The sequence below is a fragment of the Geotrypetes seraphini genome, chromosome 6 (assembly GCF_902459505.1).
Source record: "Geotrypetes seraphini chromosome 6, aGeoSer1.1, whole genome shotgun sequence".
Lineage (NCBI taxonomy): Eukaryota > Metazoa > Chordata > Amphibia > Gymnophiona > Dermophiidae > Geotrypetes > Geotrypetes seraphini.
In genome coordinates, this window is record NC_047089.1 from 115,585,910 (window position 1) to 115,611,388 (window position 25,479).

Genomic DNA, 25,479 nt, shown 5'->3' on the forward strand with positions numbered 1-25,479 from the left:
TGTATTGTCAACCGATGCTCAATCACGTTGCTCTGAAATGTCCCGATGTGGTTATATTTTGGCATTAAAAGAATGAAGGATAACATCGCTTTATTTACCTGTCTGCACACAGAGAGCTTCAGCCAGCAGGCAGGCCAGAAACGGTTTCATATCAGCGGGGGCTTTTAACCTCCCTGCAGTGGCTTTGGCTTCTCCTGTTAAAAACACACCAGTCTCTCTATTCAGCAAGTGAGGAACTGTCATACCCTGAGTGTTAAATGGTACATAAAGGATTGGTTCTCCAGTCAGGCTGGAGACATCCACAAGCATTTTATACAGGTCAAACTTACTAAATCAGTATTGGAAGAAATTCCTAGCAGTCCAACACAGCTGGTAACTTAACCCTTTCAATACTTTGCACATTTAAATCTTTAAGCACCTTTCATTCTCTAGTTTCAAGCATCCTGGATTATTGTAACATTATATACTTATCCAGGCTTCGCAAACACTTCCATAAATTAAGAATAATCCAAGACATCGCCATCAGGCTAATGTTGAACTTTAAAAAATTTGACCACACATGTCCTTATTATCTCAAACTTCGTTGACTGAAAATGGAAAATTGAGTTCTTTTCATATTTGGCTCTTTTTTACAAAGCACTCAATGGATTCCTACACTCCTACCTTATTAACCAATTTTGCTCCTCCAGACCAGGTCAAACCACAAGACCTCACTCATTTTTTTCCTTTCCACCAGTTAAAGGTATTACTCACAAAAGATTTGGGTCTAAACTCACTGAGGAGGGAGTGTAAAACATGAAAAAAATGATATGAAAAAGTTAGAAGAATGGTCTAATATCTGGCAACTAAAATTCAATACAAAGAAGTGCAGTGTAATGCATTTGGCGATTAGAAATTGGAAGGAGCCGTATGTGCTGGGAGGCTGATATGCACAGATGGGGAGAGGGACCTTGGGGTGATAGTGTCTGAAGATCTAAAGGCGAAAAAACAGCGTGACAAGGTGTAGGCTGTTGCCAGAAGGATGCTAGGCTGTATAGAGAGAGGCATGACCAGTAGAAGAAAGAAGGTGTTGATGCAGGTCGATGGTGAGGCCCTACTTGGAATATTGTGGTGAAGGACATAAAAAGACTTGAAGCGGTCCAGAGGAAGGCAACGAAAATGGTAGGAGGTTTGCACCAGAAGACTTATGAGGAGAGATTGGAAGCCCTGAATATGTATACCCTAGAGCAGGGCTGCCCAAGTCCGGTCCTCAAGATCTACTGGCAGGCCATGAGAGAGATTTGTATACCAAGAAGGCAGTGCAGGCAAATCTCTCTCATGCATATTCATTCATATTTCTCTAACTTTCTAATTCTCTCTTACTGACAGGCAGGCCTAGCTTACAACTTAGATATGGCAGGGAGGACAAGAAGCGCCAAATCTACAATCAAGCCCAGCATTCCAATCGGCATGGGGATCCAGGAGGCGACCACGGACTGCATACAAAAGGAGGAGGACCCAGGACGGTTGACAGAGGGCTCTCTCTCTGTTTCTGTGCAGACCGAGACCATCCCCCAGCACTACACTACAGCTTCTACGCAGACGGAGGAGGTAGACCAGCTGGATAGTGACCTCATGCTGGAGCTAAGGAACCTCAGGGAGGAGGTGAAACGTCTGATATGCATCCGGGAGGATGAGGATTACATCGATGGAGTCGTCCAGGAGCTGTCCCAAATCACCGAGCAGACCCATGACAAGTCCATCCTCGGGACACCCCAATCATCAGCGATGAGACCAACAATTGAGATACAGGAAATGGCCGGCGACGCTGAGTCATGGCAGCTTGTGACCTCCTCCACGGGCAAGCACAGGAAACCCCCCCCCCCCACCTTTTTCAATCTCATCTTCTTCTTTCTCTTTCTCTCATCGACAGGGCAGCTCTACACCAACCCCTCAACTCACCCTGAGGAACAGATTCCAGATTCTTCAGGAAGGACCTACTGATGAGGAAGAGGAACGGGCCCAACTCACAGCTCCAACTCCGGGAACAACTGACCATGCCCAACTCACAGCTCCAACTCCGGGAACAACTGACCAACCCCCTACGAAGAAGCGCAGAGTAATAGTTATTGGGGACTCCATGCTGAGGGGCACGGAGGGACCAATTTGCAGACCGGATATGGATTTGAGGGAGGTCTGCTGTCTGCCTGTAGCCAGAGTACGGGATGTCACCAGTCCAGTGTTCCCTCTAAGCGGGCGGGTGTTGTGAGCAAACTTTTTTCAATGTGAGCTAAAAATATCGGGCGCCAGCAAGTTATGAGCCAAATAAATATGTTGTCAAAGTTGCTGATACATGAGGACGAGGTATTCAAAGGAATTTTAGGCCTACACGCTAAATTAAATAACGTTAAATAATATTTTTAAGAACACAGAAATTGTAGGGATGAAATGATATCTTAATAAATGTTTTACAACAAATGTAGTTATGTCTGTTACATCCATATGTGTAAACTGTAAATTAAAAACAGTCCAGAAGACAATACGTTTGATGCTTTCAATTTCTAGACCAGTGTTTTTCAACCTTTTTTGGGCAAAGGCACACTTGTTTCATGGAAAAAATCACGAGGCACACCACCATTAGAAAATGTTAAAAAATTTAACTCTCTGCCTATATTGACTATATATAAAGTAATTCTCTTGAATAGGAATCAAATAAACACAAAGAAAGTATTTTATAATTACTTTATTATGAAATAAAAATTATAAAAATTATAAAATACTTTATTCAGTGCGAAACCTGGGCCTGTTTGGCTGAACACAAAGCTGATATTCTGGCTGGAATGGAAGAAAGACACACACGTAGCTCTTCGTCAACAGCTCTCAGTCTCTCTCTGTATTTGGTTTTTATAGCATACAAAAATAGACAAATATACCCTCCATCCTTTTTATTAAACCACAATAGCAGTTTTTAGCGCAGGGAGCTGCGCTGAATGCCCAGCACTGCTCTTGACGCTCATAGGCTCCCTGCGCTAAAAACCACTATTGCGGTTTAGTAAAAGGGGACCATATTGTAAAATATAGACAGCAGATATAAATTCAGAACTGTGCATAGTAAGTGAAGGGAAGTTTTCATCTCTGGGAATTTACCCAGTTAACTATTAAGTTATTTGGGCAAATTCCTTTGAAAACTGTGGTAATACTGCCTCCACTTTGCTAAATTTAAAATAAAATCATTTTTCCTACCTTGTCTGGTGATTTCTGGTTGCACTTTCTTCTTCTGACTGTGCATCCAATCTTTCTTCCCTTCTATCAGCCTGTATGCTTTCTCTCCTCCACACCTCATTCCCTCCCCCAACTTTTTCTTCCTCTCTCCCTGACCTTTCTTTCTTTTTTTCTGTTTCTCTTCTTTCCTTCTGTTTCCCTGCCTGCCCCCTTTCTTTCTTTCTCCCAGCCTCCTGTCCAGCAGTAACTCTCTTCCCTTCCTCCCCTCCCAGCAGCATCTCTCCGTCTCCCTCTCCAGTAGCAGCTGTCCCTTTTTTTTCCTTGCCCAGCAGCTTCCCAGATTCCTTTCCCTCCTCCCCTCCCAGAAGCATCTCTCCTTCTTCTCCTTATCCAGTAGCAGCTGTCCCTTTTTTTCCTTGCCCAGCAGCTTCCCAGATTCCTTTCCCTCCTCCCCTCCCAGAAGCATCTCTCCTTCTTCTCCCTCTCCAGTAGCAGCTGTCCTTTTTTTTCCTGGCCCAGCAGCTTCCCAGATTCCTTTCCCTCCTCCCCTCCCAGATGCATCTCTCCTTCTCCTTCTCCCTCTCCAGTAGCAGCTGTCCCTTTTTTTTCCTGGCCCAGCAGCTTCCCAGATTCCTTTCCCTCCTCCCCTCCCAGAAGCATCTCTCCTTCTCCCTTTCCAGTATCAGCTGTCCCTTTTGTCCCCTGCCCAGCAGCTTCCCAGACTGATAGTGGTTTTCTCCCCTCCCAGCAGCTCTTCTTACTTCCCAGCGCAGCGATTCACGAAGGCAGCCTCGGGTCCTTTGTTGTGTCGCGCCGCCTCTGAGGAAAGAGGAAGTTGCATCATCAGAGGCAGCCGCGACTCAGCAAAAGCCCCGAGGCTGCCTTCGTGAATCGCTGCGCTGGGAAGTAAAGGAGAGCTGCAGAGAGGGGAGAAAGCCACTGTCGGAGGCTCCCCAAGATCTCTCCGGCCCAGCGCACGCTTCCGATGCTGATCTTGCCGGTCCTGCGCGGACCGGCAGGAAGTTCAAATTAGTCAATCTTGCCGGTCCTGCGCTGTGACGAGAAACTTGTGCGCTGCGACCTAATATTTTGTGCGCCAGCGCACGCCAGCGCAGCTTAGAGGGAACACTGGTCACCACCTGTCTTGATAGACTACTCAAACCCCAGGACAACTTTCCCATGCTTCTCGTCCATGTGGGGACAAACGACACTGCAAGGAACACCCCGGAGAACATCACCAGAGACTTTAGAGCCCTGGGCGAGAGGCTGAAGCAGACCGGAGCGCAGGTGGTCTTCTCCTCTATCCTCCCAGTTAGAGGCAAGGGGAGAGCCAGGGACGAGTGTATCCTGAGGACTAACGAGTGGCTAAGGGATGGTGCCGGGATATGAACTTCGGATTCCTGAACCATGGAGAGGCACTACAGGGACTTCAGGGACCAGACGGACTCCATCTGACCAGTAGAGGTAAGTATGTCTTCGGACACCGACTAGCCCGCCTGCTTCACAGGGCTTTAAACTAGGTAAGTCGGGGGAGGGTACCCATTCACATACCAGCGCAATAAGGAACTATCCTGATGAGATGAGTCAAAGCTATGAGGTAAGTACCCACACTGCAAACAGTTCTCTAGGGGTCACACCAACTCACGTAGAAAAAGAAAAAGTATCAAAGGGATTTAGCAAACATAAAGAGTGGAGGGCTATGTATGTTAATGCACACAGTTTAGGTAATAAACTTCTAGAATTAGAGACTGAAATAAGGAATGCTGACCTAGACGTGGCTGCGATATCTGAAACTTGGCTAACGGACTCTCATGGGTGGGATATGGCTATACCAGGTTACAACTTACTTCGTCGGGACAGAGAGGGTAAGTTAGGTGGGGGGGTAGCATTATATATTAAAGAGGACATCAAAACCACCAGGATTACAGATGTCAAATACACAGGGGAATCCCTCTGGGTAAACCTGGCAAGAGGCAGAGAAAAGTGCCTGTATCTTGGTGTGGTATACAGACCCCCTAGACAACTGGATGACATGGACACAGACTTAATTGAAGACATTGAGAATATCACTCTAAGGGGAGACACTGTACTACTTGGGGACTTCAATATGCCTGATACAGACTGGCCACCAAAATAATGGGCTTTAGGCAAGCCGTAACGCATAAATTCCTCAGAGTGCCACACGATTTTAACGTATGGTAGCTGTCCTCATAGGAATCGTTATATTATGCGATTTTTTCATGTTATATTTACTTTTTTTCACGTTATAAAGTGCTTGTGCTTAATATTGTAGTAGCAAATATATCTATTACTTAGCTTTTTCATAAACGAACTGGGTCTGGCTCAATCCCCACCGACGCGTTTCATTATTTCATCAGGGTCGGGGAAGGAGAACACTGTAAAGAGCAAAGCATTATATTAGCTTCAGATTGTCAAACCCAGCAAAAAAGATTTTTTTAAAAATTCGCTACAAAGCTTACCAGAGCAGTATGTTATCTTAGCGAATGCTAATATAATGCTTTGCTCTTTACAGTGTTCTCCTTCCCCGACCCTGATGAAATAATGAAACGTGTCGGTGGGGATTGAGCCAGACCCAGTTCGTTTATGAAAAAGCTAAGTAATAGATATATTTGCTACTACAATATTAAGCACAAGCACTTTATAACGTGAAAAAAAGTAAATATAACATGAAAAAATCACATAATATAACGATTCCTATGAGGACAGCTACCATACGTTAAAATTGTGTGGCACTCTGAGGAATTTATGCGTTACGGCTTGCCTAAAGCCCATTATTTCGGTGGCTACTTAAAGTTTTGTTAATTGACACGATAATTTGTGCACTAGTTTGTTTTTGAGTTTCAATAGTATGGCACATGTACAAAATACTACAAATCAAACAACATTTAGTTTCTCGGAGGAACAAAGAACGATATTAACCAATAGACCAGTTCTATATGAGACTATTCAAGAAAACGTCTCTTCCTCCTCTTGGACTGAATTGGAAACATTGTATCAGAGATTAACCAGAGCAGAGTTACATGCTAATACTCTTGCTCAATATGTTACTTCATCAATGATCCCCAGAGGCCTACGCATACAAAAAGGTCCGACATTATTTGCGTATGATCCTGAACTTGTGAATAAATGGTGTGCGATTTTGAACAAATGCAGTATGGATCTTATGTTATTAATTATAGAGCACACAACTAAATTGGAAACCGAGCTTAAAGACAACATTGATCAAACGTTATCAAATATTAGAAGTTCTGGTATCTCTGAAACGGAATTCAAGAAACAAGAGGAGGATCAACGAATTTCTCAAGAAACGTACAAGAATAAGATCAAACAAACGAAGATAAAAAAATACAAACGTGATGAAAGAGATTACTCCACCAATAAGGTTTATTTGTGGATGTTTAAATCCAACAACGGGTCTCGACCTCAACACCCTTACCCGGATGATCAGGGTTCCTCCTCCTCCATTTCGGGAAGTGATAGTTCTGGGTCTACTTCAGCCCCAAAAAACTACTACCCACAAGGAAGTCGGGGCCGCCAGAAATATTGCGGCAATCGAGGAAAAAGGGTAGTATTCCATCCTCAAGGCTACCAGGGACCACAAACCAGGTCCCAAAAGAACTTTCAGCCATAATCAATATAACTGGCACCGTAATTACCCCTGATTGTCTCTCATTATTGGAATTGGGGTTAGGATTTGTTCCAACTAAGCTATATGATCCCTTTGAGACCCGATTGGCTCTTTACAAATTTCTACGGAAACTTCACACCCAGCATTATATTTTGGACAAAGAACTTACCATTGATTCATCTTTGATAACACGTAAATCAGGCTGGCATCCTCCCCTTCCTCTCCACCCAAATCTAACCACTTGGATGGATTTAGTGCTTCATGATGTGGAAATACTAGAAGAAAACTTTATTGTTCCGCCTGACAATCTTACCAAACGACAAAGGCGTGCTTTGAAAGATTTACGTATTAATCAGGACATTGCAATTTCCCGGGCGGATAAGGGTGGTGCTATTGTACTACAATCTTGCACGGATTATCTAGCAGAGGTAGCCAAACACGTAGATGATAATCAGTTTTACAAAAAATTGCTGAAGGATCCTGTTGTTGATCTGAAAATGTATATATCTGATATAGTTTCTCATGCTTTAAAGAAAAAAATGATAACAGCCAAAGAAGCAGCTTTTCTTTGTCCTCCATTTTATAACACTCCTCGAATAAGATTTTTACCAAAGATTCATAAATCTATTTTTCACCCTCCTGGGCGTCCTATCGTTTCAATGACTCATTCTGTGCTAGAGCCTCTCTCAAAATTTTTAGACCTATTTTACAACAAGAGGTCTTGAAGATTCGATCTCATGTCAAGGATAGTACTCACATGATTAATATTTTGAATTCTATTCCTCAGTCTCAAACTGATGGTCTCTTGATAACGCTGGACATGATCCCCATACGAGGTGCATTAAATTTGCTTCAACAAATATTTATAAATCAAACTTATTGTCAGCGAATCTCCTCTGCCTTTTTGATGGAACTGGCAACATTGGTACTCACTCAGAGCTATTGTTGGTGTAAAGGAGAGTTTTATTTACAGACCCATGGGATAGCTATGGGGGCTTCCTTAGCTCCCGCTGTCGCAACTCTGTATATGGCTCAATTAGAGGAACAACATATTTACACCTCCCCTTGGATCCAAAATATCACTGTCTGGAGATGATTTCTGGATGACATTTTTTTGCATCTGGAAATCCGATGTCCACACTTTCAACACTTTTCTCGTGTGGTTAAATCAAGTAGACCCAAATATTCAATTTTCTGCCACCATTAATCATCAGGAGATACCTTTTTTAGACATGACTATCTTTAAATCTCATGGGTTACTATTGACAACAATTTTTCGTAAACCCACTGATCGCAATAGTCTTCTCCGTTACCACAGTTTCCACCCTCAACAGCTTAAAAACAGCTTACCTCATAGTCAATTTCTACGTTTGAGGAGACTTTGTCATTCCACTGCTGAATATAAGATCCAAGCACGGATATTGAAGAATCGGTTTCAACAACGTGGATATCCAAAACATATAATACGACAAGCATACACGCGTGCTAAATACGCGCACAGACATCTGCTTTTGCAATACAAACAAAAACCAGAAGATGACAATTTGTTGGTATGCGTTCAACAATTCTCCCACCTGGCTTATGACATCAAGAATATTGTTCTTAAGCATTGGCATATCATTAAACTGATCATGGGGAATACATATGGCCCTCCCATTTTTGCCTTTAAAAGAACAAAAAATTTGGGTGAACTCATCGGCCACTATAAATACAAACAAAATGAAACCCCTGTAAAGAATGGTCACTATAGATGTGACCAATGTCAATGGTGCGAATATGCATTGGTAGGTGAAACTTGGTCCCATCCAGTTACTGGCCAGGTTTATACAGCTAAAACGAGAACTAACTGTAAAACTGATCATGTGATTTATATGATCATGTGCCCTTGCCCTAAAATATATATAGGGCGCACTAGTCGACCTATGCACATTCGACTCAATGAACACAAGTCACGTGTTAACACTGGAGTTGAGTCTGCCCCATTGGTTCGCCATTGGTCATTAATGAAACATAAAATCATCGATCTTAAATGGCGTATCATTGATACAGTTCATGTCGGGTGGGAGGGAGGAAATTATGAACATAACTTAAACATTAAGGAATTGCGATGGATGTTTAAGCTTAATACCATGTATCCTCACGGCTTAAATCTAACCAGCGATTGGCTTACAGCAAGCATATGACTTTGTCAATTTACAGGGGGGGTGTTTAAGTTAAAGGGTCGATTGTGTGATATTCATTGGCCAGTTTTGAGTCACATGATCTTGAATTTGAAGTTAATAGCCTCCATTTTACCGGCGGGTTTCCACTTCCGGCTCGCAAACTAAGGATTTAGCATTTCGCTAAGATAACATACTGCTCTGGTAAGCTTTGTAGCAAATTTAAAAAAAAATCTTTTTTGCTGGGTTTGACAATCTGAAGCTAATATAATGCTTTGCTCTTTACAGTGTTCTCCTTCCCCGACCCTGATGAAATAATGAAACGCGTCTGTGGGGATTGAGCCAGACCCAGTTCGTTTATGAAAAAGCTAAGTAATAGATATATTTGCTACTACAATATTAAGCACAAGCACTTTATAACGTGAAAAAAAGTAAATATAACATGAAAAAAATCGCATAATATAACGATTCCTATGAGGACAGCTACCATACGTTAAAATCGTGTGGCACTCTGAGGAATTTATGCGTTACGGCTTGCCTAAAGCCCATTATTTCGGTGGCTACTTAAAGTTTTGTTAATTGACACGATAATTTGTGCACTAGTTTGTTTTTGATACAGACTGGAGCACACTTTCAGCGACAACCAGTGCTAGTAGGAGGCTATTAAACTCCATAAAGGGAGCCCGTCTCAAACAAATGGTGATGGAGCCCACTAGGGCCCAGGCGATCCTCGACCTGGTACTCACCAACGGGGAAAGCATCTCAGAGGTCTCAGTAGGAGATACGCTAGCCTCCAGTGACCACAACATAGTATGGTTCAACCTTAGGAAAGGCTTCCCTAGATCAAACACGAAAACAAAGGTACTCCATTTCCGCGGCACAGACTTCGCACGCATGGGAGATTTCGTCCATCGGACGCTGCAGGACCAAGTGGAGACCGATGATGTAGAAGCTAAGTGGTTAACACTGAAATCAACCATACATGAAGCAACTAGCCGCTTCATAAAATCAGTAAATAAACGACAAAGAAACAATAAACCCCAATGGTTCACCGCAGAGATCAAGCACCTTGTTAAGGAGAAGAAAAAAGCATTTCTTTCCTACAAGCGTACGGAAACAAGAGAAGCCATCATGGAATATAGGACCAGATCTACAGCGGTCAAAACAGCAATTAGGGAGGCCAAACTTTGTGTGGAAGAAACTCTAGCAAAGAACATTAAGAAGGGGGACAAATCCTTCTTCAGGTATATTAGTGATAGGAAAAAGAACACAGACGGGATAGTACGCCTTAGCAAACCGGATGGGAATTACGTGGAAGCAGATTCAGATAAAGCTGAACTACTGAACGAATACTTCTGTTCTGTCTTCACTTGCGAGGCACCAGGACACGGTCCTCAGTTAGAGGCTAAGTCAAGTGCAGACGACCCGTTTCAGAATTTTGAGTTCACACCAGGTGAAGTTTACAGCGAACTGTCAAGACTAAAGGTAAATAAAGCCATGGGACCAGACAATCTGCACCCAAGAGTGCTCAAAGAGTTGTGCGATGTCCTGGCGATACCGCTAGCTGCACTCTTCAATCTCTCCCTAAGCACAGGGAGAGTACCCTTGGACTGGAAAACAGCCAACGTCATTCCTCTGCACAAAAAGGGTTGCAGGGCAGAGGCTGCGAATTACAGACCAGTGAGTCTCACATCAATAGTGTGTAAACTCATGGAAACTTTAATTAAACACAAATTAGACACGATCCTGTCTGAGGGAAATCTACGGGATCCCAATCAACATGGATTCACCGGGGGTAGGTCCTGCCAATCTAATCTCATCAGCTTCTTTGACTGGGTGACAAGGAAGCTAGACTTGGGAGAGTCTATGGACATCGTGTACCTGGATTTCAGTAAAGCATTTGATAGCGTCCCACACCGCAGGCTGTTGAGCAAAATGAAATCGATGGGGTTAGGAGAAACACTAACTACTTGGGTCAATGATTGGCTAAGTGGAAGACTTCAAAGGGTAATGATTAACGGTACCCTCTCTAAAACATCGGAGGTGACCAGCGGAGTACCGCAGGGTTCAGTCCTGGGCCCACTCCTTTTCAACATATTCATAGGGGATCTGACTCAGGGGCTTCAGGGTAAAATAACATTATTCGCCAACGACGCTAAACTATGCAATATAGTAAGGGAATGTAATTTACAAGATAGTATGGCACAGGACCTGCTTACATTGGAAAGATGGTCCTCGACCTGGCAGCTGGGCTTTAACGCAGGGAAATGTAAGGTTATGCACCTCGGTAGCGGTAATCCATGCAGAAATTACACCTTGAATGGAGAAACTTTGACTTGTACTTCGGCGGAACGAGACCTAGGAGTAATCATCAGTGCAGACATGAAAACTGCCAATCAAGTGGAGAAGGCTTCATCTAAAGCAAGGCAGATGATGGGATGTATCAGTAGAAGCTTTGTCAGCAAGAAGCCTGAAGTCATAATGCCATTGTACAGAACCATGGTGAGACCTCATCTGGAATACTGTGTACAATTCTGGAGGCCACATTACCGTAAAGATGTGCTTAGAATCGAATCGGTTCAACGGATGGCCACCAGGAGGATCTCGGGGCTAAAGGGTCTCTCGTACGAGGAGAGACTAAACAAACTACAGCTCTACACTCTAGAAGAACGTAGGGAGAGGGAAGACATGATTGAGACATTTAAATACATCACGGGACGTATCGAGGTGGAAGATGATATCTTCTTTCTCAGGGGACCCTCTGCCACTAGACGGCATCCGCTCAAACTCAGAGGCGGGAAATTTCATAGCGACATCAGGAAGTATTTCTTCACAGAAAGAGTGGTTGACCATTGGAATGAGCTTCCAGCGCAGGTGATCGAGGCCAGCAGCGTGCTGGACTTTAAGAATAAATGGGATACCTATGTGGGATCCCTACGAGGGTCGAACTGGAATATCGGTCGCTAGGTATAGACTTAAGAGGATGGGTCAGTAGGGTGGGCAGACTTGATGGGCTATAGCCCTTTTCTGCCGTCATCTTCTATGTTTCTATGTTTCTATTGTGGATATCCTGAAAATCTGGCCTGCCAGTAGATCTCGAGGACCAGACTTGGGCAGTCCTGCCCTAAAGGAAAGGAGGGACAGGGGAGATATGATTCAGATGTTCAAATACTTGAATGGTATTAACGTAGAACAAAATCTATTCCAGAGAAATGAAAATGGTAAAACTAGAGGGCATAATTTGAGGTTGAGGGGTGGTAGATTCAAGAGTAATGTTAGGAAATTCTTCTTTTACAGAGAGGGTAGTTGATGTGTAGAATGCACTCCCAAGGGAGGTAGTAGAGAAGAAAACGGTGACAGAGTTCAAACAAGCGTGGGATGAACACAGAGGATCTCTAATCAGAAAATAATGGGTATACATTGAAGGAACAATGGGCAGGCTTGCATGGCCTGTGTCCTATATATGAACATTCAGTTGAGGATGGGCTGGGGAGGGTTTCGATGACTGGGATGGTTAAGATGGGCTGGAATGAGCTTTGATGAAGATTCCAGTAGATGGAAACTAAGCACACTACTGGGCAGGGCTCTGGGTTTCTGATCCAGAAATATCTAAGAAAAAGGACTATTTAAACTAAAAAATTAATTTATGGAGCATGTATGGTTGGGCAGACTGGATGGACCATTTGGATCTTTATCTGCCGTCATTTACTATGTTACTGTTTATTAAGATCCAATGATAAATTACATACTCCAGCAATATTCTTTTGGTTAGCTCTGATCATAAGATTTCTTGCCAATATTATTTCATAAGTAATTTTCCCTAGCCACAATATAGAAACATGATGGGAGATAATGGCCAAATGGCCCATCTAGTTTGCCCCAAATCAGGGGCTCTGCAGTGATCCGGATCCTGGAGAACCACCAGAACTGCCACAGCTGCAGCCGCTGCGGCACTTTCCTGCAAAAGCAGAGGTATAAAAATGAATCTGGCGCAACCGTGGGCACTACCTGCATACCTGCTGGCACCCCCTATGGGAGACAAGAGGAAAGACCCTAGACCACAGTCGCAGGGATCCCTGTGCCTGGCACAGAGGCCAAAAGAAGGGAGCTAGGCAGAGACCTTTTTTTTCAAATTATGCCCGATAAAGCATATCAACAAAATCCGGGAAAAACACATCCTCCGTGGCAGGAGCTGACCCCTACGCTCCAGTTGAGGACAGTTTGTTGGATTTACCAGGTTTATCCCTCAAGACAAGCCTGAGTTTCACCATAGCATTGCCTGTGTACTCCCCATGGCCTCCCAATGCCATTTTCACAGGAGTTGGGACAGAAGGCACTAGAGGACCCTCTATGGAGGTCAAAGGTACCAAATCCGGCCAAGCTTGTCATCCTTTGTGGGCTGCAGGGCATGTGGAATACAACTGAACATCTGATAACCATCCACCACAAATGAGGCATGAATCTATGACATCCTGCCCTGGGAGGTCATCTATGTGGTTTAAAATCAAATCTGGAAAAATCCAAGATAGCCCGAGAAAACCATAGAGAACCCTCAAAAACAGAGATGTTAGGGGTAGGGCATGCAGGGAAACCACCTAAAAACCCCTTTTAAAGAACCCCCCAAATCTCTGATTCAAGCTGTTAGCTTGTAGACACAGAAACATGTGCTGACAGGGAAACACTGTAGCTTGTACTTACGATGACATGTGCTGAATGAAACTGCAGATAGAACTGAAAACAGCTCACAAAGAGATCCTTTGCCACTTCTGATTGCCCCACCAGTCTGACCACCAAAGCCAGAGACCTCTGCCATGATGTGCAGATGCCTGGTGGAGGAACGCTGTCTGGCTCCGATCCAGGTTGCGCCTCCACGGAACTGCTCAGCCTGCACTCTACCTACTAGATGGGGTGAGCTAGCTCTCAAGGGAACAGTCCCTGAGCACTGGTCAGATGTGTAGGCTGTCTAGGGGGCTTACTGAGAAGCAGGGAACCCCCTAGAAGAAGACTTTTTTCCCAAAGGTCTGTGATCTCCCACAGTCAAGGATGTCCCTGCAGGGAACCTTCACAGCACGAGGGCAAAAACCGTGAACACAAAACACAAACTATGCAAAATAAAACACAAGCAGAAATGTGTAAGAAGGAAGACTGAGGAGCTGGGTTACTGGCACAATAATGAGGTATGAAGGGGAGGGGTTTAAGTCTCTGAAATTCTGAAGCTTCCTACAAAGTCCTGGCCGGTAGAGGGAAATAATCCACTGATACCAGAATAAAGTGGTATTGTATAAGAATATGAGGTTTGATATTCCACTTTAGCTGTTGATGAGTTTGAAGTTATTTTAACAAATTATATGAATTTATAGATCATGCATACTTATAAAACTGTATCCTGTACATCCACAAATGTTGTCTTATGTATCATTTTAAGGAAAATGGGTTAAGAGTAAGTGGTGAATGTAGGCAAGCAAGATCCAAATAGAAACAAGCCCATATTCTTTTTACAGCCTTCTTTGCACTAATATATGGGACCAGAATTCTGCAGACTGTGGTTCTGACAGGGTCAAAGGAAAAAGCAGTGCAGTATGAGTGTGTGCAGGGGGGGGGGACAGAAAGCTAAATACATCATAGGGATTATTGGAGAGCAGAGAAAAGTACAAACTATTTACCAAAGTAGAGTCCTAATCCTTACATGCAGCATATTCTTTTTATAATTCTTAATTTAAAAAGAGTATTGTGGAATGACAAACCCTGGTCATCATGTAGTTGTGCAAACTGTTCACAAAATGCATAAGCTTCACCCTTAATAAGAACATGCGATGAATTTGTTGTCTTATGGGTTCCTTCTGCAATACAAACTTAAAAACCATTCCTTGTTCAAACAGTGGTCCTTCTGTAACAAGTGACTTTTCAGCAGCGTTTACCAGTTCTACAAAGGGAAAGAAAAACAAATATTTTACAGTACATATTCACATCTTAAATTATTTTGTTTTATTTGCATACACTTAAAAGCCAATTCTATAATCTAGGCATCCGCATTTACATATACCTTATGTGAGTAAATTTTTAGAATGCTAGAACTTAGCATGTATCTGTACTTACACCTGTGAAAGTGTCAATTGGGCATCTAAAGTGAAATTATCCACTTAACTGAAAGCAGGTGTGTCCCACTTACATACATAATTTGGCAGCTAAGATTTAATGCTAAGAAATGCAAGGTCATGCATTTGGGCTGCTAAAACCCAAGGGAATGGTACCGTTTAGGGCAGTATCTCTAAAATTGTGTGCTGCGGCACAGTGATGTGCTTCAAAGAGATTCTGGGTGTGCCATGAGAGATTCCAGAATTTTACTTTATTTTTACATTTTTAATTTTACTTTTATTTTTAAAAATTCCCTTCATAAGTATACACTAGAATAAATGACACAAGTCTGTCAATGTTATGAGTATCTGCATGCGTAAGGATACAATCATCCAGACAAGCATTATTCTTAGATGTGATTGATCCTTGAAAACTAACCAAGTAATTTTAGTTCTACTTTTTATGCAATAGCTATCCTAACTTGAGCAACAATGAAATCAAAGTTTTACCACCATTTGGATCTTCTTAGATTTTCAGCTATAACACAAATTAAATCGAAAAAAAGAGAACTGCAGATGGTGGATGATGAAATGTGTGTTTGCTTGTTGACTATCAAGCCGCATTTTGAGTTAATTTGCACTCAAAAAACAAGCTCATCCATCACATTGATTAGCAATTCTAATCTATGTACTTTAATTTCATAAATTAATTTTATTGTTGGTTTTGCAATTTTATAATTTCAATTATAATGTTCTGCGAAAAACATTTGCTCTTTTTAGTGTGCTGGAGCAAGAAAAGTTTGAGAGACACTGGTTTAGGGGGTGAAGAACTTTTGTGCATGAAAGAAAAGAAAGACTTGGGTGTGATAAGAACATGAGAGTTGCCATGTTGGGACAAACCAAAGATCCATTGAGTCCAGTATTCTGTTTCCAACTGTGGCCAACCCAGGTTACAAGTATCTGTCCCAAGTAATAAAACAGATTCTAGGAATAAGCAGTGGATTTCCCCCAAATGGCTTATGTACTTTTGTTTTAGGAAATTATCCAAACTTTTTAAAAACCATGCTAAGGTTTCACCATTTTCTTTGGTAACCAATTCCAAATTTAATTACATGTTGAGTGAAGAAATATTTTCTCTGGTTTGTATTAAATCTACTACATAGTAGCTTCATTGCATGCCCCCTAGTCCTAGTAGTTCGGAAAGAGTAAAAAAGTGATTCACATCTACCCGTTCCACTCCACTCAGTATTTTATAGATCTCTATCAAATCTCGCCTAAGCCGACTCTTCTCCAGGCTGAAGAGCACTAGTTGCTTTAGGCATTCCTCATAGGAAGGTTGTCCCATTTATAAAATCATTTTTGTAGCCCTTCTCTGTATCTTTTCTAATTCCGCTATATCTTCTTTCAGATGCGATGACCAGACTTGCACAGTATTCGAGGTGTGGTCACACCCTGGAGTGACACAAGGGCATTACAACATTCTCATCTTTGTTTTCCATTCCTTTCCTGATAATTGCTAACATTCTATTCACTTTCTTAGCTGTCACCGCACACTGAACTGAGGATTTCAATGTAGCCTCAATGATGACACTTAAATCCTTTTCCTGGGCAGCAACTCTTAACATGGAACCCTGCATCACATAGCTATAGTTTGGGTTCCTATTTCCCACATGCATCTCTTTGCACTTGTTCATGCTAAATGTTATCTGCCATTTTGATGCCCAGTCTCGCAAGATCCTCTTGCAATTTTTCACAATACTCTTACAATTTAACAACTTTCAACAACGTTGTATTATCAGCAAATTTAATTATCTCGCTAGTTATTCCCATCACTGATAATATGAGATCTGTTCAAAATGTTCCATGATTGATTTTATAATAATTTATTAAGCAATCTTGCAACTTGTTCCATTAGGTCCCCTTCAAAGTACTCCAATTCCTACAATACTTTTCTCAATGTTGTTTCCACTTCTGCAAACAGTTCTTAAACACATCTTCAGAAAATCACCAAATGTTGCTGTGTCAGATTTTGCTTTATGTCTTCAATAGTGTTGAATTGCTTTCCTTTCAGCATGGATTAAGTTTGGAAACAAGTAATAGTCAGTAGGGGCCAAGTCAGGAGAGTAAGATGACTGTCATTGTGTTTTATATACAAAATTTGCAAATATTGATGACGACATGAGTGGGCACAATTTCATGATGCAGGAACCACGACTGCTCCCACCAAAGTTTGGACTGATTCCTCCAAATGGAGTCGTTTCAATACTTTCAGAAAGTAATTTTGGTTGACAGTTTGTCAATGTGGCAGAAATTCATAGTGAAGAACACCGCAACAGTAAAAAAAAAAAAAAAAAAAAAATCTGTTAACACTGACTTTTGACCGAACTTGCCAAGCTTTTTTCAGTTTTGGTGATATTTTGGTTCTCCATTAAGATGATTGAGCTTTGGTTTCCATGTCATAACTGTACACCCATGTCTCATCACAAGTTATCACTTTATAAAAAAATGTTTTCTTCATTTGCTTGCTCAAGAAGATTCTGGTCATTGGTCAACAACCATGAAACAAACTTTTCCGCAACAAGATAAATCCCCAATGGAGATGTTGGATTCATCTACCAATTCTCTAACAGGTAATCGTCGATTAGCGCGCATAAGAACCCTCGCTTGATCAACCTGATCATCATCAGTTGACGTTGATGATCTTAAAGTTTCGATTCATCTTCCACTGATTCACAACCACTTTGGAAGCATGAATACCATTCACAACACCTTCCTTGACTCATGACATGTTCCCCATAAGCCAACATTTCATAAGTTTCTGAAGTTGTCTTACCCAATTTAAAACTGAACTACCTGCTCTAGTGCTGCTCATTGAGGTCACACATGATGAAAAATAGTCTATCATGAAAACACACTTTCACAAAAACTGCTGTAGGTCAGAGAAGACAACAGATATCAACAAACAGAAAAAAGAAAAAAGGTTACTAATGAGGTTTCAAGCCACTCAACGCCTCCTAGCGCATCTCAAAAGAACTTTCCATTGGCGTGCAAATTAAACTGTCCTGGAACATTTTGAACAGACCTCATGTTAAAAATAAGAAGTCCCAGCACAGACCACTGGGGGACCCCACTATTTACCCTTCTTCATTGACAATATTGACCATTTAACTCTACTCTCTGTTTTCCATCTTTTAACCAGTTCTTAATCCATAAAAGGTAAAGGTGATAGCAAAAGGTATAGCAAAATGTATAGCAAAAGGTGATAGCAAAAGCTAGGATACTTGGGTGCATAGGGAGAGGATTGGCCAGAAGGAAAAAGGAGGTAATGATGCCCTTGTATAAGACTCTGGTGAGACCTCATCTAAAATATTGTATACAATTCTGGAGGCCGTACCTTAAAAAAGATATAAAAAGGATGGAGTCGGTCCAGAGGAAGGCTACTAAAATGGTTGGTGATCTTAGTCATAAAACATATGGGGACAGACTTAAGATCTCAATATGTATACTTTGGAGGAAAGGTGGGAAAGGGGAGATATGATAGAGACGTTTAAATACCTACATGACTTAAATGCACAGAAGGCAAGTCTCTTTCAGTTGAAAGGAAACTCTGGAATGAGGGGGTATAGAATGAAGGTTAAAGAGGCTAGACGCAGCAATAACCTCAGAAAATACTTTTTCATGGAAGGGGTGAAAGATGGTGGAGACGAAAAGTGTTTCTGAATTCAAGAAAGCTTGGAACAAGCATATTGGATTTTTAAGGGAGAGGAAAGGATAGTAGCAAGCATGGTTAGGCAGACTAGACGGGTAATATGGTCTTTACCTGCCTTCAGGATACTTATTTTGGGGGAATTCTGTGCAAATAAGCAATACAGAATTTGCACCGAATTCCTCATCTCCGTAGAATGTGCAGGATTCGGTGCTTTATTTGCAGAATTCTGCACAGCCACAAGAATTGGCTGTGCTGTTCATTTGATCTCCCTTCTCCTGTGCTGAGATTGTGCAGCAAGAAGAGGAAGAAGTAAATGGCTGCATGTCTTGCCATAAGAGCATAAGAATAGCCTTACTGGATCAGACCAATGGTTCATCTAGCCCAGTAGCCCATCCTTACAATGGCCAATCTAGGTCCCTAGTACCTGGCAAAAACCCATACAGTAGCAATTTTCCATGCCACTGATCCATGGAAAGTCTCAATAACAGACTATGGAAAGTCTCAATAACAGACTATGGCCTTTTTCTCCAGGAAATTGTCCAAACCTTTTTTAAACTCAGCTAGTCAAGGGATCAAGTGATGCTGTGAGCTGTATGGCAGTGCTCTGCACCGGCTCCAGAGCCCTACTCCTCATCTTGCAACTTTAAGAGGAAATCTATGTGCTTTCTGACTACCTTCTTCATTACTGCTGTTTGATATGGACAAATTCCTGGCGAAATCCCACACAGCTATGTCCTCTAAAACTACTAAAAAAGACTGAGAGAAGGAGAAACCTGGAGAGGATAAAATGGTGGACTTGCCTCGTGCAGCCAGCCCGATGTTTACGGCTGAGATGTTGACGGAGCTCCAGCAAGTTATTTTCCAGGCACTGGGACCTCGAATGAAGCAAATCTCTTCCTAGCTCATGAAGTTGGAGTCGCTCCTGGAGGATAATTCCACCCGGGTCATTAAGTTAGAAACTAGAGTTTCCATGGTGGAAGACGAGGCCACCATGATGGCGTTGGATGTGGCAGCCTTAACAACTCAGCTGCGTCAGTGCCAAGATAAGTTGGAGGACTTGGAAAATCGATCGCGTCAAGGGAACCTACGCTGTATAGGATTACCTGAAACGATTGCGGATTTAGTTCTTCTTTCCATTGTGGAGTCATGGTTGAACAACAAATTACCCCTGCTGGTGTCTTTGGGCCCGCACGCTTTGAGCGGGTACATCATGTGGGCCCTTGTTCCAGTGCAGAACAACGACCTCGGGTGGTGATAGGCAAACTCCATAACTATCTAAACTAAACTAAGCCTTAAGTTTATATACCGCATCTTCTTCACGGAAGTGGAGCTCAGCACGGTTTACAAAGCTTAAAAATATAAGAAGAGAAAGGAGAGAGATTTACAGGAGCATATAAATAGAGGGAATAAAAGCAGGGAAATAAAGTTATATGTTAGAGAAAAGCCAGGTTTTCAGTTGTTTGTGGAATAATTGGAGGGAGCGTAGGTTCCGCAACGGGATAGTAAGGTCGTTCCAGAGACCTGTGATTTTGAAGAGAAGAGATTTTCCCAGTTTACCTGCATAGAGAATACCACGTAGAGAGGGGAAGGATAGTTTATATTTTTGGGTGGGTCTGGTGGAGTCAGGACCCGAGGAGTTAAAGGATAGTGGGATTAGGGGAAGAAGGATGCCGTGAATGATCTTAAAAGCCAGGCAGGAGCATTTGAAATGGATTCTGGAAATCACTGGGAGCCAGTGAAGATTGAATAGGAGAGGGGAGACATGGTCAGATTTGTGTTTTGCAAAGATCAACTTGGCTGCAATATTCTGGATAAGCTGGAGTCTTTGAAGACATTTTTTTGTTAGGCATAAGTAAATGGCATTGCAGTAGTCAAGTTTGGAGAGGGTGATGGATTGGACGAGGATGGCAAAATGTTTTTGGCGAAAGTAGGATCTTACTTTCCTCAGCATGTGAAGGCTGAAAAAGCATGATTTTGCCAAGGAGTTGAGGTGGTCGTTGCTATTAGTGCTTTTCATTTTCCTGTCAATAATATATCTCTGGCCTCTCATCCTTTTGTTTCCAGATTTATAAAGGGTCTATTCAATTCCAAACCTCCTCTAAACTGCCACCGATTGTCTGGTAACTACATGTAGTTTTAGCCACTTTGATGAAACCTCCATTTGAACCAATGGCTTCTACTCACCTCAAGTATTTCACTTGGAAATTGGTATGCTTAATTTCTCTCACCTCTGCCCATAGAGTGAGTAAACTACAAGTATTGGTGCCAGACCCACCATTCACAGTATCCCATCATGGTAAGGTGGTTCTTCACACCCATCCTAAATTCCTCCCAAAGTAAATACGGAATTTCATCTTAATCAGTCCATTGTACTTCCAGTTTTCTTTCCAAAGCCTCATGCTCTAAACTAAACTAAAACTTATCTTTATATACCGGGTCATCAACCAAAGGGAGCTCGACTCCGTTAACAGAAATTAGGAAAAAGGAGTATTAAAAAAACAACAGCAAGTTACAAAGAATTAATTTTCAAAATGTTTAGCAAATAAGAAAGTTTTAAAGATTTGCAAAAGAATTGAAAAAACTAGAGCTTCTCAAAGTTAAAGGGAGTTCATTCCATAATTGAGAAAATTTGAAAGCCAAAGAATTACTAAAATTTTTGACTCCTTTAATCCCTTTTCTGGAAGGGAGGGAGAGTTTGAATTGTTGAATGCCTCTTGTATGGGAAAATCAACAGAGGAACAAGAGGAATAAAAATACCATATAAGATTTTAAAAGTGATGCAAGCACATTTGAATTGGATCCTGAAAAAAACCGGGAGCCAATGAAGGCCCCAAAACAAAGGAATCACATGGTCGAATACGCTTTTTTCAAAAAACAACTTCGCCGCAGTATTCTGAATCAATTTTAATCTTTGGAGACAAGTCTTTGTAATGCCAAAATAGATAGAATTACAATAATCTAACCAGGATAATATGATTGATTGAGTCAGAATGGAAAAATGTCATTGGTGGAAAAGAGATCTAACCTTCCTCAGCATTCGTAGGCTGAAAAAGCATTTCTTATCCAAATAATTTATTTGATCCTTAAAAGTAAGAGAGGAGTCATAAAGGACTCCCAATATCTTGAAGGAGAACTTGATCTGCAGAGAGGCCCCAGAATCCAGAGATACAATAGGGGGAAGGCAGTCCAGTTTTGGGCCTAACCATAAAAGTTTAGTTTTGGTTGCATTTAGCTTCATCTGGACAGACGTAGCCCAAGCTTGAAGTTTAGAAATACAGTGATTTATTTTAAAAGCTAAATTGGAGATATCCGAGTCAATCTCAATCAGCATAAAGATATCGTCCGCATAGGTGAAAAACATTTCCCAGGCTGACAACTTATAAGTACTCAATGTGGTCATATAAAGATTAACCAGAATTGGGGAAAGCAGAGAGCCCTGGGGAACCCTACAAGAAGACCACCAGGGATTAGAAATGTCACCCTCAATGTTAATAGAATAGGAACGAAACAGTTGACATTTAGAAAACTAATCAACAACCACCTGATTGAGACCCATGTCTAAAAGTAAATGAAGAAAAATGTTGTGATTTACTAGATTGAACACTGCAGATAAATCAAATTGAAGCAAAATAGAACATTTGTTTTGTAGTCGTAATTGTTGAATTTTTGAAAGGAGAGTTTGAAAAGAATACTACTCTGATTATTGGACGTAGCTATTTTACATCCGTAATAAGTTTTTCTCTTTTTCCTAAGTTCAAAATTATATTTTCTATTTGCACTTCTCCAATTTGATTTATCTATGTCTACATGAGATTTTTTTTCCATTTATTTTCTAACTTCCTACAGTATTAGGATTCAATGGGTAGAAACCATTCTGAGCATGGGAAATTGTTTTGGTAATTACTGGTGCCAAGGATTGATAGGCGCATTCTGCAGAAGATCTCCAATTATCCCAACTATCATCAATAGGGTATTCCCTAGGAGAACCAGGGAGAGAGGCTAGAACTTGAGACCAAAAAGATTCTGAGCGGATTTTCTTTCTAAAAGAGATTTTTTTTTCTGCAGAATTTGAGTTGGGTGTGATAACTATAGGGAGTGAAAATTCACCAAGGTAGTGGTCAGTCCAAGGAACTTGCTGCCAACGAACAGCATCAATGGAAGTCTGTTGAATGGTATGGTCTAAAAAACTAATGATATCCAATGCGTGACCTTTTTCATGGGAAGGGATAATAGATGGTAATGAAAAACCCAATGACTGGAGAAGGGAAATAAAATTAGACACATCCATAAAAACATAAGAATTGCCGCTGCTGGTTCAGACCAGTGATCTATCGTGCCCAGCAGTCTGCTCACGCGGCGGCCCTCTGGTCAAAGACCAGTGCCCTGACCGAGACCAGCCCTACCTGTGTATGTTCCGGTTCAGCAGGAACTTGTCTAACTTTGTCTTGAAACCCTGGAGAGCGTTCCAGTTTTCCACCACACTCTGGGTGAAGAAGAACTTCCTTACGTTTGTACAGAATCTAGCCCTTTTAGCTTTAGAGAGTGCCTTCTCGTTCTCTCTACCTTGGAGAGGGTGACCAACCTGGCCTTATCTCTTCATTATCTTGAATGTTTTGATCATGTCCCCTCTCAGTCTCCTCTTTTCAAGGGAGAAGAGGCCCAGTTTCTCCCTGTACGACAACTCCTCCAGCCTCTTAACCATTTTAGTCACTCTTCTCTAGACCCTTTTGAGTAGTACCATGTCCTTCTTCATGTATGGTGATCAGTGCTGGACGCAGTATTCCAGGTGAGGGTGTACTATGGCCAGGTAAAGCAGCATGATAACCTTCTCCGATTTGTTTGTGATCCCCTTCTCAATCATTCCTAGCATTGTTTGCCCTTTTCACCACCGCCATGCATTGCGTGGACGGCTTCATCAATTTGTCGGCCAGTACTCTCAAGTCTTTTTCCTGGGGGGTCTCTCCAAGTACAGCATCGGACATCCTGTAGTCGTGTATAAGATTTTTATTATCGATATGCATCACCTTACACTTATCTACGTTAAACCTCATTTGCCATGTCGCGGCCCATTTCTCATGCGTGTTTATGTCATGTTGCAGGTCTTCGCAATCCTTCTACATCTTCACTACTCTGGATGTCGTCCGCAAATTTAATCACCTCACTTGTTATACCAATGTCCAGATCGTTTATAAAGATGTTGAAGAGCACGGGTCCAAGCACCGAGCCCTGCGGCATCCCACTGGTGACACTCTTCCAGTCTGAGTATTGTCCATTTACCCCCACTTTCAGTTTCCTATGCTCCAGCCATTTTTTAATCCACGTGAGTATTTCACCAATTCCATGGCTCGCAATTTTTCAAAATAGTCATTTATGTGAAACCTTGTTGAATGCCTTCTAAAATCCAAATATACAATATCGACCAAACCACCCTTGTTTATCTGTCTGTTTACTCCCTTGAAGAAGAGCAGCAAGTTCATCAAGCAAGATCTTCCTTTGCTGAAGCCGTGCTGGCTGATCAATGATGCGGTCTTTTATCAGCGCCTCTATCATCTTTCCCGATACCAAGGTCAGACTCACAGGTCTGTAGTTTCTCGGATCTCCCCTCGACCTTTCCAGAAGATAAGCGTAACATTCGCCACCTTCCAGTCTTCCGGAATCCTTCCCAATTTGATCGACAAATTGGCTATTAGTTGAAGCAGTTCAGCTATAGCCCCTTTCAGTTCCTTGATTACCCTCGGATGGATGCCATCCAGTCCTGAGGATTTATCATTTTTAAGCCTATCAATCTGCCTGCATACCTCTTCTAGACTGACCGTCAACCCTGTCAGATTTCCGTCTTCGTTTCCTATGTATAGCCTGTCGGCTTCCGATATGTTGTGTATATCCTCTTCGGTAAATACAGATGCAAAAAAATGTATTCAGTTTGTTGGTGATGGCTTTTTCCTCCTTTAGCACTCCTTTTATTCCATGGTCACTTGTTTTGTGGGTCATTTCCCCTTGATATATCCTTGGCTATTTTTTCCTCAAAGTCTCTTCTGGCCCCTCTTACCGCCTTATGGCACCTGCTTTCATGTTTATGCTTCTTCCAGTTTTCATCCGTTTTTGACCTTTTCCATTCCTTAAATGAAGTCTTCTTGTCTTTGATCGCTTCCTTCACCGCTACAGTGAGCCACGCCAGTTCATTGTTTTTTACTCTTGGATCCCGCGTTATATATAGATTTTGCTCCTCGGTGACTGTGTTCTTAAAAAGGGACCATGCTTGCTGTAGGGTTTTTACAGTGCTTATCCTCTTCTTAATCTTCTTCCACACCATGAGTCTTATACCTTCGTAATTCCCTTTTCAAAAGTTCAGTGCCGTAGCTGTAGTTTTGGATCGATGTTTTACCCCTGTGTCCAGGTTGAAGCAGATCATATTATGATCACTGCTTCCCAGCGTCCCTTCTACCTTGCGTCAGTCCTTGTACTCCATTTAGAATTAAGTCCAGAATCGCATTTCCTCTCGTATTTTCCTTAACAAGTTGTTCCAGGAAGCAATTGCCTACAGTGTCCAGGAGCTTGGTCTCCCTACTGCAGCTGGAGGTACCTATGTTAGTCTATCCTCGAATAACTGAAGTCACCCAGGATAACTGCATTGCCTACCTTGCAGTTGCGTTTAATCTCGTCCGTCATTTCTCCATCAATTTCTTC

At 42.0% G+C, this 25,479-nt stretch overlaps 1 protein-coding gene across 4 annotated transcripts in view; it reads right to left on the reverse strand.

Moving 5' to 3' along the window:
- TUBGCP5 (tubulin gamma complex associated protein 5) overlaps positions 1-25,479 on the reverse strand; it is a 1,496,334-nt gene that overhangs the window by 240,295 nt on the left and 1,230,560 nt on the right. For all 4 annotated transcript variants that reach the window (XM_033947661.1, XM_033947658.1, XM_033947659.1 and 1 more), the window contains one exon: positions 14,754-14,932. In XM_033947661.1, coding sequence (XP_033803552.1) covers positions 14,754-14,932 — 179 coding nt within the window. The remainder of the gene's footprint in view (positions 1-14,753; positions 14,933-25,479) is intronic.